The 16,460-nt window shown below is 45.1% G+C and overlaps 1 protein-coding gene, 1 long non-coding RNA gene and 1 pseudogene across 2 annotated transcripts; all 3 read right to left on the bottom strand.

The window, feature by feature from the left end:
• Window positions 1-133: 133 nt before the first annotated feature.
• On the bottom strand, window positions 134-3,215 carry LOC112872336 (annotated as a pseudogene).
• A 239-nt stretch (window positions 3,216-3,454) lies between these two features.
• LOC112903142 lies at window positions 3,455-6,046 on the bottom strand. The gene is made up of 3 exons (XR_003230735.1): window positions 5,745-6,046; window positions 5,093-5,386; window positions 3,455-4,263 (listed from the first exon to the last, which is right to left on the bottom strand). It is a non-coding gene; the product is annotated as an uncharacterized LOC112903142 (long non-coding RNA).
• A 5,502-nt stretch (window positions 6,047-11,548) lies between these two features.
• LOC112903160 (kafirin PSKR2-like) lies at window positions 11,549-12,417 on the bottom strand. Its single transcript, XM_025972375.1, has 2 exons — window positions 11,942-12,417; window positions 11,549-11,684 (listed from the first exon to the last, which is right to left on the bottom strand). Exons 1-2 carry the CDS (start codon window positions 12,415-12,417, stop codon window positions 11,549-11,551), a joined length of 612 nt encoding a protein of 203 aa, XP_025828160.1.
• Between the last annotated feature and the right edge of the window lie 4,043 nt (window positions 12,418-16,460).

The raw sequence follows: 16,460 nt of genomic DNA, 5'->3' as shown, positions 1-16,460 counted from the left end.
CTGGCAGGTGATCATACATGAATCTCAGCTTCTCTCTCTCTCTCTCTCTCTCTCTCTCTCTCTCTCTCTCTCTCTCTCTCTCTCTCTCTTCCTTGCATATATTTTATGTGCTGCATGTTTCATGCCTCGGGCTTTATTCCAGGTTGGCCGTGATCCTGGAACAGAATTAATTCGAGATTAAAATATTATTAAGCGCTATCTGAGTTTGATTCTTCAGATTCGCACAAACCAAGAACCTCTCTCTTTTATCTTGTGTATTTTATCATGAAGGGTTTCGCGAGATCATATTCCAACCATCCGCAGCATGAGTTAGATTTGTTCTCTATGAACCAAGAAGTATTACAATTTACACACGTGCGCAGTGTAGCACTACTTTGTTTTAACTTTCAGTTTGTAAGTTCTTTCTACTTGGCTAATTTGCATTGGTCCATCTACTGGTGAGGCCATGCAGGCATTGCAAGCTATCTGGTTTGATTATACATGCTGTCAGAGAGAATATATAGGAAGAAGACATGTTATCAAATCTCAGTGCTGCACGGCGGTCCTGTTTCGATCCTTCCCAACTGCTCCCTTCGTTCTTAAATATAAGATATTTTGATTTGTCCTAAGTCAAACTGTTCTAAGTTTGATCAAATTTATGGAAAAAAGTAATAATATTTTGAATATCAAATGAGGATAATTAGATCCATTATAAAATATATTTTTTATAATTTACTTATTTGATGTGTTAGGTATTAATATTTTTCTCTATGAATTTGTTCAAATTTACACTACTTTGACTTATAACAAACCAAAATACCTTATATTTCAGGACGGAATGAGTAATGATTAGCTACCTAATTGATAATAGTTTCTATTAGCTAACTAAAGATTAGCTAGCTAACCATTAGCTAGGTAAGTGTGTTTGGATCCATCAGCTAATTGCTAATTTTTAACATAAATGGACCATGCTACCCCTATTCTTTTTGGCGCCGTATTCAAGGGAGAGAGGAAATTAAAGTGGATCAGGGGTAAAAAGGACCTTAAACACCATTAGCTAGGGTTAGCTGGTTCAAACAGCTAATCAAATATAAAAGTTAGCTAAGGGATAGTTAACTACTTCATTAGCTGACATGTTTGGATCCCTAATAGCTAATTTTAGCTAGCTAATAATTAGCTAGAGGATCCAAACAGAGTCTTATATTGTGGTGAGAATCGGAGCATTATTGAAGCATTATTGATTTTCTTCTGACTAGGCTAATCTATATGGCATCAGAAGGGATTGATTCATAGACTAGAGCACATGAGTACCGGGTTTGATCTTTTTGTAACATGAACTGTGGCTCACGCAGACGTTTAACTAATTTAGGACTCTTGAGCCAGTCTGGATGCACATGATTATTCCTCAGCTGGTCATTAAACTTTTTGATGTTCCCTCTAGCTCTAAATAAAGTCGTTAGAGTCCAGCTCATAAACCTTTTGATATTCACACGGTTCACCAATAATTTAAGTTGGTAGGATGTCAAGTTCAGTGGCCTGGGACTTCTTTGATTCTTGCATTGGACATGGTGTTCATATTGTGTATTACTGTATTCATGGTGTGTAGGTTGTTCCATGTGGTTACTGTAGGTGTCCATGTTTATTTGTGTTAATCTTTGCTTCTTACCTGAACCAAAATAATTTATGAATGAATCAAAGCTGGCTGTCGATGAGGCTGTGCGCCTGTGCCAACTTTTAGAAAACGTCTGTACAGATTACAAACCGGCCGACTTCTTGAATCCAGATTCTTAGAAATTTAGAAATCCGAAAACTCTAAAGCTAAAAGCTTGTCTACCGGATGTTCGCCTTATTCACATGTGCATATCTTATATATATATGAGTACACATTTGAGCCCCCTACATCATCTTTACAGACGTGCCAAGATAGATATATACGAACACATGACGGTAGGTATTCAGTGTCAATGTTCGCTCTGGACACGGGCTTCTTGAGCAGCTCTTGGCCGATACCGATCAGAGCCTCCATGTTCTGCTTCGTTGTGATGTCAACCGAAGACGTGTCCCCATCAAAGAATCATCCTACATGCATGTACGCACACATAGTTTGTTCTTTTTTTTTGTTCTGAGATAGCAGCTGAAGGTCGAGCATGTACACATAAGAAAGCCCACTACCTGGATGCGAAGGTAGTTCTTCTGACAATGCAGGGCTTCGAAGAGAACAGCTGCGTGGATGTCGACCATGTCGGCGCTGGCATGGGAGAAGATATCGATGATCGGGGTGAAGCCGCCTTTGTAGAGCCACTGGATGAGCCCCCACTTGGCGCACTGCGGCGCGGTGTTACTTCTCGGCCAGCTTGGCTGACCCGGTGACGACGGAGATGATGAGGTAGTTCCGGTACTCGGTCGGCTTCCCGGGGTTGAAGTCCGGGTTGCGGCGGAGCACCTCCTTGGTGAGCATGGACATGGCGACCATGGTGGGGTTGTTGGCCGCGACGCCTCCGTCGACGAGGTGGTACTCCCTCGACCTGCCCTCGCCGTCGCCGGTCGTGAAGAAGTGCGCCGGGAAGTAGGTCGGCGCGGCCGACGTGCTGATGCAGATGTCGGAGAGGTGCGCGTTCTTGAGCGGGTCGGCCTTGGCCTCGTAGGTGCTGACTGCAGGTACTTGACGTCGAACGCCAGCACGATGACGTTGGTCACCGTGTCCGCGACCCTCACGTCGTGTGTCAGGCTCTTGATCTTGTCGTGCAGGAACACGCCGTCGTACTTGGGCCCCCGCACCACGCCCAGCAGCTTCGCCACCGGCGTCTGAGGCCCTGCCCTACAGAAGGCGCAGTTCTATGCATGAAATCTTCTGTAGCAGGTATGTGTGTATGTGTATCCATTGAATTAACCGAGTCTATACTTTTTCTCTGGGAAGATCTTGGGGCCGTTCTCGAGGTAGAAGGTGGTGAGGTCTTTGGCGGCGAAGAGCGGCCGCTTGTTCTTGTCCGGCGCCGCCAGCATCGACGTGAGCAGGGCGCCAGTGCTTGTACCGGCGATCATGTAGAAGTAGTCCGCGATCCGAGCGTCCGGGCCGTCGAGCTCCTGCCAAGAAAAAAGAAAAAAATTGTCACATAAAACCAAAGGTTGACTATTAAAATCCTAATAGCAGGTTTGCACGTGCGTTCAAGGAAGGCGATGATGGTCGCCGGAATGAGGCCGGGCATGCCGCTGCCGTCGATGCTCAGAATCGTGACGAGTTTCCTGGTGGTCGACCGCGTCGAAGTAATTTTTTATAGATTTGATCAAATTTAAAATTAGTTGACTTCTTGGGAAGTAAGAGTTGCGGCGCACTAAACAATTTAAAATGTTTGATTCAAAATATTCAAACTGTATTAAATTTGAAATGTTAAAATGCCTTTTAGAAGTTGGAAAAAAAAATCAAAGTGCATCCATATTGGATATTTTGTGGTATTATTATAAAAAAACACCAGCACACTTTTTTGAGATGGAATCAACATTCCATTAAACATGTGGTCCAATCGAATCGCCCGGCACCATCAAAGCAACAGATCGAATCAGGTACATGACCTTGCCACAGCAGAGGGCCATAGCTGCTAGTGCATCAGCTACTGAATCACACGCCTTAGAACAACGAGAAACATAATATTCAGAATTAGATTCAGTAACCGGCAGCGTCCTCTGAACATTGTGCCGAGCACATACTGTTCTATCAACGCCTGAATCCCCAAGTGCTTTCGCCACCGCTGCCGCAAAAGTTCAATATTACATTTACATGTTCCATTCCCAGAGAAGCAGCAGGTTCCATTTTGTTCTTACAGGTTGCAACTTCAGCACTCTATGGTGGCATAATATCATATGGTTAGCAAAAGTCTTCGATGTGTTTCTTTTTTCACCTGGCTATAGACATACTACAGTGTTCTCATCGGTTCTCATCTGCATTGGACAAAATTTATGCAGTTGTAAAAATCTTAATGATCATGTCAAACCCACATCGCAAAAGTCTTCGATGTCTTCCATGATCAGCCTCTTAATTTTCACCCTGCTATAGACATTGTACAGTGTTCTCATCGGTTCTTGTCTGCATTGGACAAAATTTGTGCACTTGTCAAAATCTTGAATTTTAGTTTTCAGAAAATGGCATAGAAGGGATCTTCAGGTTCGCCCAGTGGCCTAGGACTCGAGGAGAGAGATGATGGATGTGTCGGAGCCAGAAAGGCCAGAGTCCCATCCATTGAGCCCGTAGCAGTAGCACGGCCCATGTCCAGCCCGCCTGGCCGCGATCTGTGGCCTAATTTCTTTGTCACAATTAGCATGGTTAACATAGAGGAACTTGGCCAAATTTAATGCTGAGGTAGGCTAAGGGTGGTGTAAAGTGCAGCTGTTAGATACATCTGGTGCAAAGTCACAGAGCTGGAAAGCTAGAATGCTAGAAAGTATGACTTAGGGCCTGTTTGGGACTGCTTCACTTCACGAAATTTGATTTCGCTTCGCGAAACTGCAGCCAAACACTCTCAGCTTCACCAGCTCAGCTTCACCAAAAAACGTGAAGTTGGCCCCAACTTCACGAAATCCATGAAGCAGCCAAAAGGGTACTTCACGAGTGGCCGTTTTGAACTCCCTCGTGAGCCAAAAAACGTGAAGTTGGCCCCAACTTCACGAAATCCATGAAGCAGCCAAAAGGGTACTTCACGAGTGGCCGTTTTGAACTCCCTCGTGAAGTTGGGGGAAAATTACCCACCAATACCACTGATTACACACCTGAAATATTTTTCTTCTATCCGTTCTATCCCGCCCGCGCCCCCCCCCATCTTCCTCCCCCTGTTCCCATCCCTCTGCTTCCTCCACGGTGCGGGCGACGGCGCGGCGGGCGCGTGGGGCGCGGGCGGCGCGGTGGGCGCGGCGGCGCGGGGGGCGCGGCGGGCGCGGGCGGCGCGGCTAGCAGGGGCGGCGCGGGCGGCCAATCTGAATCTCTTTTTTCTGAAGCTGAAGTTGGTCTGCTAGCCAAATATTTTCAAAAACTCTGCAACTTTAAAACTGAGCTGCTCTGCTGTGAAGTTCATGAAGCTGAGCTGCAATTTGTGAAGCAGAGCAGTCCCAAACAGACCCTTACTAGGTGAGAGGAAAGCTAGAAATCTGGAAGGAAGCAGAATGGCAGGAAGGCACCACACCTGCACCCACTGTCCTACACCCCTACCCATTGCTCCTTCATTGAGCCTTCGATCCCTTACTGCCAGCTCCCTCATCACCTATTACCCGCAAAAAGCTAGCCTTTTCCTCAACCACAAAGCCAAATCTGTGCATCAATCCTGTTCACCATCAGCAAAATCCTGCATTCCAGTGTTTGATCAGTGGATATTGTCCCTGCAACCCCTCAGACGTGCTCCTGTGTGCAGGACATTCAGAGCTACATGGAGAGCCTAAACATGTCAAAATACTTATATCTCCAGCATTTCACAAAAGTAGGACACACACTCACATAGCACCAAATATTCGGAAATCAGCATGAGATGCACTAAGCCACTAACTGAAACTATAATTTACAGAGTGGAAACCACGGAGTGCCTAGGAAAGTAGATCGAACAATCGCATCAGTTTGAGCACAATGAACATCACACAGTGCTTCAAAACAGATTATAGTGGACAATTTTGCATCTTTTTCTTCATGTACTAACAAATAGATGTGCATTTAAGCAAATAACCAACAATGTGCATAGTTCATCTTCAAAGGAGAATAAAGGTGAGTGAGATGAAGCCTAATTTACCTAGACCAAAGATTCTCGGACGGTGGCCTGGGTGGCTGTCAAATAATCGGAGAGGTCACCCCAAGGAATCCACACGTCGGCACTTGGCATGGCGCTCAACGGCCCCATCCCTGGCGCATCTGTTGCCTGGAAGACCCTAGCATGGCGTGGGCGGAGGAGGGCAGCGCGGCGACGGTTGTGAGCCGTGGGCACGCTGTGGGAAAGGCGATGGCGGAACCGCCGGCGCGGGCGGCGGCGGGGTCGGGGAGAGTGGAGATCAATCCTGGGGGTTCAAGCACACATGGGTTGTCGATAGCATCGCCGGCTCCACCATGCCCCGCTGGGCCAAAATACGTTTATGGGCCGTGCTTTTTTTTGGTTTGAGCCTTTTTTCTGTTCTCCAGCAGATTATGTTTTTCTGCGTAGATATTTCTTTGAGGCTGAATTTCTACTTGATAGCCGACTGTTTAGCAACGCAATTTCTCGGTTTTTTTAAGGTGTTTGGATTCCATTGCTAATTTTTATCCAGCCACTAATTAGCATTATCTGATCCAAACATATTGCTAAAAGGTGGACTTATTTTTAGCAAACTCCCTTCCTAGTTGTTAGCCCATTAGTCGATTGAGGGTGAGTAATCTACGCTAATAGATTCTCAGCAATCTATTAGCGATTTATTAGCACTTAATCTAAACAGCATATTGCTAATTCTCGCCAACTAATTTTTAACAAGATAATGCTTAGCCTTTGCTAAAAATTATCTTTAGCCCATCCAAAGAGGACCTCAGTGTCCAAACAATCTAATTACATTTAGGAAAAACAATAAAAGCTAGATTTAGTGTCCAACTATCCTTGCTCTGATTTACCTTTTGACTTTCTTTTGGCAATCATGCATAAAGTTAGATTTTAGTTTTTGACTATCTATGCAAGTTCGTGCTATGAACAAAGTATTTGTGCTGGTCCTAGTCCTACAACTGACGGCTATTACTGGTTCAAACTGACAGTGATAAGGTATTTGTGGTAGTATGACTAGCACGATAACATTTATTATACCGTTTAGTTTTTTGAACTTTGCTAAAATGTACCTAAACCTCGAAAAATATGACATTAGATTAAACTCTTGGCACTCTAGAGTGCGTATTTTGATCACACAGGCAACCAAAATATCGTAAAAACTTTGAAAATTTTGAAAACACATAACAGGTACATTGTACACAAAGCGAATAATTAATCAAACCCAATAATGGTAAATGAAGAGAATATACTAATGAATAGTGAATTGTACTACGAAAGAACGAGTAACACTCACAAGGGGACGGTTTGAAATAATACATGGCTGAAACGCCTCATCAAGAAGCGGGAATGAAATATAACAAAGGGGAACAATGAAATTACACTAGGTATGTAACAAGTCAATGTAGACGTGCCAACGCCACAAAGACGTTACCAAAGCTGCCAAATCACCCTAGAACCTAAATATAAAAGACAATTTGTAGAAACTAAAAGAAAGATGATGACCAATTTTCCTTTTTCTATATGAGCAATAAAATAATGCTAGTGAAGTAAAATGATTGAACTTTAGAACAAAGCAAGCAAAACAAACTACAAAAAAGTAATAAAAGCATATCTAGCCATCTTCCTTTATCCAATAAATTATCAATATTGGAAAAAAGATATGCTCCAGCAGTTCCCCTATCTGCCAAATTTGTTTTTTTATGGAACATAAGGGGGGCTACTGGTTATATATATATGTATAAAATATAAAAAGAGAGTTTACAAAAGGGAAAAAAGAAAGGGAAAGTTAAAATTACAAAAGACCATCTATCCATTCAGAGATTTGTGAGTACTTCTTGTTTGTACTATGGCTAAGGATAATCGTCATGGCAAATTCATATTTAAAAATTTGCATTGCACAAACTCAAATGTGGCTGCAGTGTGTTGGAAGATACCTTCCATGTAGAACGGAATAGGTATTTGATGCTTGAAGAACCACAGTTCTTGGTAGAGCAGATTTGGGTTTTCAGGGTAATTTGGCATCTTTGGTGTTGCCTCATGCATGTATACTGAATTTCTAATATCAGGAACATAGTTGTTTGTTTGTTCCAACATTATATTTCCCGTGGAGGATACGAAAAAGAAACGAACACGGCCGGTCTGCCATGATCGAACGAACGGTAGATCATTGCCAACAAACAGTTGTACACGATCCGAGTTCTTTTACCTTATGCAGGAGTCGATCCACTCCTTAAAAAAATTCTACCGGGTGGGATATGACGACCCCAACCGTTTTTCATTAAGACGAAGCAACCGGCTTCCCGTCGAGAAAACCTTTGAATCTTGACCACGTCAGCGATGGGGATTTTTTTAATGTCTGCCTGAAATTCGCTCCTACGGAGAGGAGGACCCAGAACTCGAGAATTACTACTGGAGCCATCTAACTAGCTAGAGACCCGTTCGCAGAGTCGATCCACTCCTGCGACATTTTTCGGATCGCCTTCGGTCGCCCCGAGGCCTCCGTCGCCGCGGTGCCCTGGCCCTGCTGCTGCGGCGGCGCCGCCAGCAACTGATCTGCTGGCGCCACGGCGACAACTGCAGCAGCGTCCTCACCGTCGGAGAGACCCTCGTCCAGCGCCGCCTCCGCCGCCTTCCTCTTGGGATTGGGGAACTCCGTTGGCGACACGCCGCAGTCCATCCCGGCCACCGAAACCGTGCCTGGCCTGATCGCCGGCGGCATTGGGTACCTGGTGGTGATCGATGGCGGCGGTGGATCGATGCGGAGATAGCGGTAGCCTCATCTCTCTCTCTCTATATATATCCTAAGAACTGAGGCTGCCCCGTCCGTGGAGTCGGACTCCGACGTCGGCCGTCCGTCGGAGCCGGGCAATTTGGAGAGGAAGGGAAGTGGCCCGAGGTTGGAATAGGCTGCAGCCCATGGCCGTTTGTCACCTGGGCTGAAGCGTAGTTGAGGCCCAGCAGGATGGATACGTAACGTCTATGTGAAATAATTTGTAACAGTAATTTGTTGGTGTTGTAGACACATGGTTCTCTATGTGAAATAATTTATTTTCTTCATATGCTAACTTATTTAGCATGTGCATATATACTTATAGAAATAACTTTTTTTACGATATAGATGCATTTGTTCTTCTTTATGTAAAATTATTTGTCTGCGTGTAACTAATTTATTCGCAGCCGAATCATTTGTTTGCTTTACAGACTAAATTGTTCGGTGATATTGACTCGTTTGTTCGCGATATATATTTTCTATTATTTATCCTATACAATCAAATGTTCGAGATGTTTAATATTTTGTTTATAGTACAGTATTATTTGTGCGTCATGTTTAACTTTTTGTTCATAGAAAATAATTATTTGTTCGGGCTGTTAAAATATTGGTTTCCAGTAACTGAAATTAATTACTTGGTATTAAAAATACTTTTTAAAATATCGTGCAAACATAGGCAAGTGTGGTCTTGTTCTAAAGATTTTATCATAAGAAAAATAATGGTGCAACCCAAATTAATTTGGATGCTTGGTTTAATAGTTATAGCTTTTGTAGTTTTAAATTTGCAGGTATGTGGGTAATGTCATCATCGTTGTCCTCTTTTGCATGCACAAAATCTCTCATGTTTAGCTAAAATTATCAGATCGCGCAGCGTGTGAAAATAGACATAAAATTGGGCTGGTGATAGCTCATCTAATATATCCTTCGGGTGATGGTTTCACAACTGTCACCTCAAGTGACATGTAGCCGTACCCGTAAAAGTAGACCCATCAGCTCAACGCATGGAATTTATCGAAACAGTTCCCCATATTTTCTTTCATCTTTTCATGTTTCGTTCTATTAAAGGACCTAATCAATCTAAACTTATTGAATCTGCTAGATCCATTAAAACAGTTTTTAATATTCTTTCAATATAACATTTTCTTGACACTGAAAGCAAAGTGGTGACTTCTTTTAAACAGAGATTAGATTAATTAAAATCGGTAGGCTTCCATAATATTTAATATGATCCATTTACTTATACTGTTTTTTCAGTATAATAATTAATAATTTCTATAGCAACACTAGAACATATATATTTCCATGTAAATTAGTGTTGTTAACCCATGTTCCCTATCTTACTGCACGTACGACGTGGATAAAAGGTCTAGTGAAGTATAAATGTTTGGAGCTACCTACCAACTTCATGATATATGTATGTTTGGTCATAATTTAGTATTAGAGTCCCCGACTGTACGGCACAAATATTCATCAAACTCAACTGGATGCATATATGACATGATAGTCTCAGCCAATACTTCACTAGACCTTTGGTTCGCTTGTTTACATGATAATCTTGTTTGCAGTTTCTTAATACATTTGGTTCGCTTGTTTACACTCTTTTACGCCATGGCGATGGCCGGCCTCGCTCGCCGCGCTAGAGGCAACGGGCTGAGGCTGCACCGCGCGTGACTCAGACGCGAGAAGAGGAGGGGGAGAGAATGGAATTAAGAGTTGGGCAGTGACAGATGGTGTCAGGGGTAAAATCATCCTTTTACATATCAGATAACAGCGTATTGACGGAAATAGTAACGGAATGGCAATGAAGGGATGGAACAAATTTCCGTGGCACCGAAGGAACTTCTCAAAATTTTGTGGCATAGAAGGAAGTCATCAAAGTTTCTATGGCACCATGAATTGGCTCATTTTTATAGGCGAGGCGGTGGCAGTCTGGCTCGAACGTAGCTGGACACTCCATACGTAGAGCATGGTTATGTGCCTTCCGTTTTGCCGAGTCGTGTATTACGTGCACGCTCTGGGGCGCGAGGCCATGCCGCGCGTGTGCTCCGGCCTCTCGTCGCCAGTATGGGTTTTTGGCCATCGGGTAACGTCCATCCTCATCGTTCAGCAGCAGCCACATAACCCTTTCTGCCAGCACCAGAGCCTCCTTGCCATCAGCAGTGGGGGCGGTAGTCACCGGCACTGCCACCGCATCAACCGCCTTTCCATCAGCTCAATTTCCCATGTTGTTTTTTTCCCTTCTTCTTATCTTCTCTCTTTTTTTTTCTTCTTCTTCCTTCTTTTTTTCTTCCTCTTCTTCACTCATAACTGAAAATTGTTGGGTTTTTTTGGTGTGTGGGGGGCCCCTCCATGGGCTGCATGGGGTAGGGGGGTCTCCAGCCCCCGTGCCCCCACGCTGGATGCACCCCTTGGTGTTTGCGTCTTCTGTTTCTATTGAGTTACAGGCGGTCTTTGTTTTGCTTAAGACGGAGGCTAGTCCCTAAAACTCTAAAAACTTATTGAATCTGCTAGATCCATTGAAACTATGTTTGATATTATTTGAGTATAGCATTTTCTTGGCATTCAAAGCAAAGTAATGACTTCTTTTAAAGAGAAATAACATTATGAAAATCAGTAGGGTTCAACAATATTTAATATGATTCATTTTCTTATGATGTTTTTTATAATAATTAATAATTTCTATGGTAATGCTTGAGACATGTATACTTCCATGCATCCTACACTATTAGAATTAGTGTTGTTAATCCATTTTCTCTATCTTACTATACGTTATGCACCTATGGCTTGGATACAAGGTCTAGTGAAGTATAAATTTTCGGACCTACCGACCAACTTCATGATATATGACCCTCAAAAACTTCATGATATATGTATGAGTGGTCATAATTTAGTATTAGTGTCCCCAACTGTATAGCGCAAACATTTATCAAACTCAATTGGATGCATATATGACATGATAATCTCAGTCAATACTTACATTATTTCCGGAAAGTTACACACATCGGCATGTAAATTTTATTGTTGAGTACAACTCATAAGTAATCTAGAATAGAGAACTGGCAATGATGGGCTGCTGCAAGTATGCGGCAGGGTTTGTCACAGCCAGTTGGTTCAGTTGCAACAACTGTTGCTGCTGCTGCTGCTGCTGCAAGAAGGCGGTGGGATTTACCGCAGCCAGGCCCCGTTTAGATGCATTCCAAATGTTATAATTTTTACACTCTCTCTCCATCACATCAATTTTGGGACACATGCATGGAGCAGTAAATGTATGTAAAAAAAATAATTAATTGCACAGTTTAATTGTACATCACGAGACGAATCTTTTAAGCCTAGTTAGACCATGATTAGATAAAATTTGTCAAATACAAACAAAAATGCTACAGTAGCAAAAAGTTCCAAATGTTATACAAACTTGCGATCTAAACGAGGCCCCAGTGGGTTCAATGTTAATAGTTGCTGCTGCAAGATGGCGGCAGGGTTTGCAACAGCGAGTTGGTTGAATGGAGACATCTGTTGCTGCGAGTAGGCAACAGTGTTAGCTACAGCCTGTTCGTTGAGTGCTTGAAAAAGCTGCTGTTGTTGCAAGTAGGTAGCAGAGTTTGCAGTGGCTAGTAGATTGAATGCAGGCGAAAGCTGTTGCAATTGTTGTTGTGCCATGATGCTCTGTACTGTCAAATGCGCTGAGGATTGTTGCTGCCACAAGGCTGATGGTATGATGCTTGACACGAGCGCCTGCTGTAGCCTGTAGGATTGCACAATTGGGTTTTCAAATCCCACGGCCGTTACTGGTGGGATGTACCGTGGAATAGTTGCAGCGGTAGAAGCTAGTGAGCATTGTGGGATAAAGACCGCTGTGGCCATGCTCACTGAAAGAGCAAGGAGCGCAAGGAGGGCAAGTATCTTGGTTGCCATTGCTGCTATGAAGTTGCTAATGTGTTTCACTTTCTATGTTGCTAAGTGGTCTTGAAGATGTAGGTGATGGATTAATTTCTGATTTGAGGCCTATTTATAGGCATGAACTCTCATGTAGCTCTAGCAATATTCTACCTTTTGCTGGATAAGCTAGAGATGACGAGGTATCTTGTCAATTTCGACATTTAGCGGTCAGCTTTGTTGGCTTGTATGATATGTAATTGTGTTGGCAAAACAATTTGCACTAAGTAGAAGCAAAAAGTGACACTTTTCTTGTTTGCTTTCTTAATACATGAGTGACAATGACGTTTGGTTCACTTTTATGCCTTTGGTTCACATCATATATGTTGTTCTATATTAAAGTGTGTGTAAAGTGGTAATTTGAGATAAGGTAGAGACGACATGGTATCTAGTCAATTTTGACATTTAGTGGCCAACTTTCTTGGATAATACGGTATGTGGTGGCTAAACAATATGCACTCAATATACAGTAATAAAAAGCTAGGTGATTTTTCCCGTTTGCATTTTCTTGACACATGAGTGACGGTGGCCTGATTGGTTCACCTGTACACATGTAGAAGCCTTAGCCACATCATTCAAGTCTGTTTTTATAAAATTAAATTTGTAAAGTTGTTATTAGCTGATGTGAATCTGCAGTACTTCTTAACCGAATTTGTGTCGACAACTTGAGATAAAGATTATGTCTGTTAGAGATTATTATGTCAACACCCAGAACATGTGACTGGAGTGAGATGGTCATACGGATGATAAGAACTAAAACTGTTATCTTACGCATAACAATTTTTCCTCTGCATAATAGTGGACATTTCATACTATAAATTTGCAAACCTTCCAAATTTACCTTATTTAGCCATAACTTTTCTTTGCAAGTATGGTATGGAAACATAACTATATTTTTTGCCATCCCAGTAGGCCAAATGCCCTAGTAGTGACAAATCCTATCCCAGTTATAACTGGATTGGGGTGCCTTCCATAAGGGTGGCATAAGGGTGGTGAAGAATTAAATATCACCCGACGCTCATATACATAAACACTCATCGCTACAAAATCAGATAAACACATTGTATGGGTGTCGAATGATTGCCCGGGACATATTTAGAATTGACAAAGCTACCACAGATGCCTTTTATCAAGTAAGAGTATCTCCAAGAGCCTTTCTAAAATCTACTCTCTAAATCATCATTTAGAGAGCTATTTGAGTAAAAATTATTTTCTATATCTTTCTATTCTCCAACATATTTTCTATATCTTGTGCATAGTCTAGAGAGCAATTCTTGCTCTCCATCTTTGGCTAGCGAGGAATTCGGAATAGAGGAGGTCTATATTTAGGGCCAGTTTGGTAGAGCTCCAACTGATCCTGATTCTCTGTGGGAGCTGATTCTCTAAGAAAAGTGATTCTGTGGCTAAAGATGATTCTTTTTGATTCTCTAGCATAAACTCTTAAAATCAGGATGGAGAATCACTTCACAGAATCAGAAGAAGCTATTTTTTTCAGCTCCCAGCCTCTTAGTTCATTTCAGAGAATCACTCCACAGAATCAGCAGAGAATCACTTCTCTCTGAAAAACTGTTTGGCAGAGCTCTTGCTGGATTCAGCAGAGAATCAGCTCTGGGAGCTCTACCAAACTGGTCCTTAGATATCCAATTGAAGAGACCGCTGGAGGGTAATTTTTTAACAAAAATCTCTATTCTAAAGATATAAATAGTCTCTTGGAGATGCTCTCATATGTTGCTCACCATTGAGAGAATAATAATTATGCGAATATGCAAACATCTGAGCTAACCTGTGCTCAGATAGGTTCTACCACGAGCAGCCGAATCAACCTTGAACATTAGCACTTAATAACTGCCCGCAAACATGTAACATTGACAGACCAAGCACATAGGTACATCGCGTGACAACCTAAACCATCATCTCAGTTGGATCGATTTTGACCTGGTTCTCCAAATAATCCTCCTCGTTGAACTTGTAGATGAACCCCGGCACCCGCATCATGGCGTCGTGGAGCCTCCTGTACCCCTCGCGGTAGCTGATCCTCCGGTCGAAGTATGCATCGTCGACCTTGACGCAGCCCTTGGTCTCGAGCTCGCGCCTCACCCACCGCTGGAACCTCTCCAGCCGGTTGCCAGCGCGCTCGAACAGGACGGCCATGTTCCGCATGAGGTGCCTCTCCTCCGCGAGGAACTCCGGCGTGTACAGCTCCTGTCGGTCGGGGTCGCTCACCATCCGGTGGTTGTACTCGTCCGGGTCCTCCTGCTCGAGGACCTGCCGCTTCCGGGAGACCGGGACAGGATCCAGTACACGATCTCCTGCGGCATCCTCTATCCCTGCTGGCGGGCGGCCGCGCCCTCCGCCGCCGCTGCCGCCAGTGATGCACCAGCAGGGTGGTTTCCCACCTCGGTGACAACCCCTCCCGTCGCCGTCGCCACTGTTGAATAATTCTTATGCTCAGTTTTTTCGGTCTGTTAGTTAGCAGCACATGGCAGGTTGTTAGGCCATGCAGGCTGTGGAGCTCTGACTTGCGCTGGGTTCGCGAGAGAGCGCGTCGTGCGCCACGTTCCAGGTGTTTGGGATGGCACTCGCCGATGAAGAACGTGGCGTGCATGTCGGAGCAAAAGTCTCCGGTTAGTTGTAGTTCCTTCCTTGGTTTATAAGCATTGATCAAGGGTGAAAAAGGACTGCTAAGTTTTGCGGCACAAAATGTGACAGTGTTCATCGTGTTCCAGTTCATGTGAGCTGTGTGCGTGTGCGTTTCTTGAGCTCGCCGTCGTCGCGGGCAGCGACGTCCCTCCAACGATCTCTGACAAGTGGCATCAGAGCCGGTTGCGGACCGGGGATCGATCGTGGCGAGGTTTCGTCGTTGGAATCGTCACCGCGCGATCGGGTGGGCGATGACGGGCACTCCGCCGTCGTCACCGAAAGGAGGCGAGAAGAAGACCAGAAAGTTCGAGAGTGCGGGAGCAAGCGGAGCCAAGGGCGGCGATGTCATGATCCAGCGGGTTGTTCGAGAGGTGCGCGGCGGGACTAGCTACCCCGTCCTCACCAAGACGAACTACACCGACTGGGCGCGACTGATGAAGGTGAAGCTCAGAGCACGACACCTCTGGCGGGCGATTGAGGTCGGCGACGCTGATCCGGATGACGACATCGAGGCGCTCGACGCGATCTGCAACGCCGTGCCACCGGAGTTGGCGACGGCAATCACCGACAAGGACACGGCGAAGGAGGCGTGGGACACCATCAAGACGTTGCGCGTCGGTGATGATCGTGTGAGGAAGAACACCATGCAACAACTGCTGCATGAGTTTGAACTCACCATGTTCAAGGACAGCGAGTCGGTGGAGGACTATGCGCTTCGTCTGACCGGCATGCAGGTTTCCCTCGCAACTCTCGGCGAGGTGCTGTTGGAGAGCAAGATCGTGGAGAAGATGCTGCGGAGTGTATCGCCGCGGTTCAAGCAGATCGTGGTCGTGATCCGCACGCTCCTCGACACATCCACGCTCTCCGTGGCGAACCTGACCGAGCGACTCAAGGCGACGGAGGAGTCGTTCGAGGGACCGCCGTCTTCGCTGCTCCACGACGGCAAGCTGTACCTCACGGAGGAGGAGTGGAACGCCCGTCGGAAGCAGCGGGAGGCCGAGAACATCTCCAGCGGCGGTGCGGGCGGGAGCTCTGCACGCCGGGGAGGAAGGTGTGGACGCGGAAGAGGCCGCGGTGGCGATTCCGGGTCGTCCTCATCAACTGGGCTGGCCAAGATCGGGAAGGATCAGTGCCGGCGATGCAGGAAGACTGGCCACTGGGCCCGAGATTGCCCATCTCGGCCCAAGAAGGAGCAGGCCCACGTCATCCAAGATGAGGAGGAGGCCTCGTTGCATCTGGTGAGGTCAACGCCACTTCTCCCCCTCCCCGCTGCAGCTCTATCTCCACCGCGCTGGTTGTCGATGGCTCAACATCGGCGCCGGCTGGTCCCTTGGGCGGGAGGCCCGAGGAGGAACCCGGAGCGGCGACCACGGTGACTCTCC

The sequence above is a fragment of the Panicum hallii genome, chromosome 8, assembly GCF_002211085.1.
Source record: "Panicum hallii strain FIL2 chromosome 8, PHallii_v3.1, whole genome shotgun sequence".
In the NCBI taxonomy this organism is placed as follows: Eukaryota; Viridiplantae; Streptophyta; class Magnoliopsida; order Poales; family Poaceae; genus Panicum; species Panicum hallii.
Note: the sequence above shows the minus strand (reverse complement) of the source record. Positions and strands in the feature narration are given on the sequence as shown.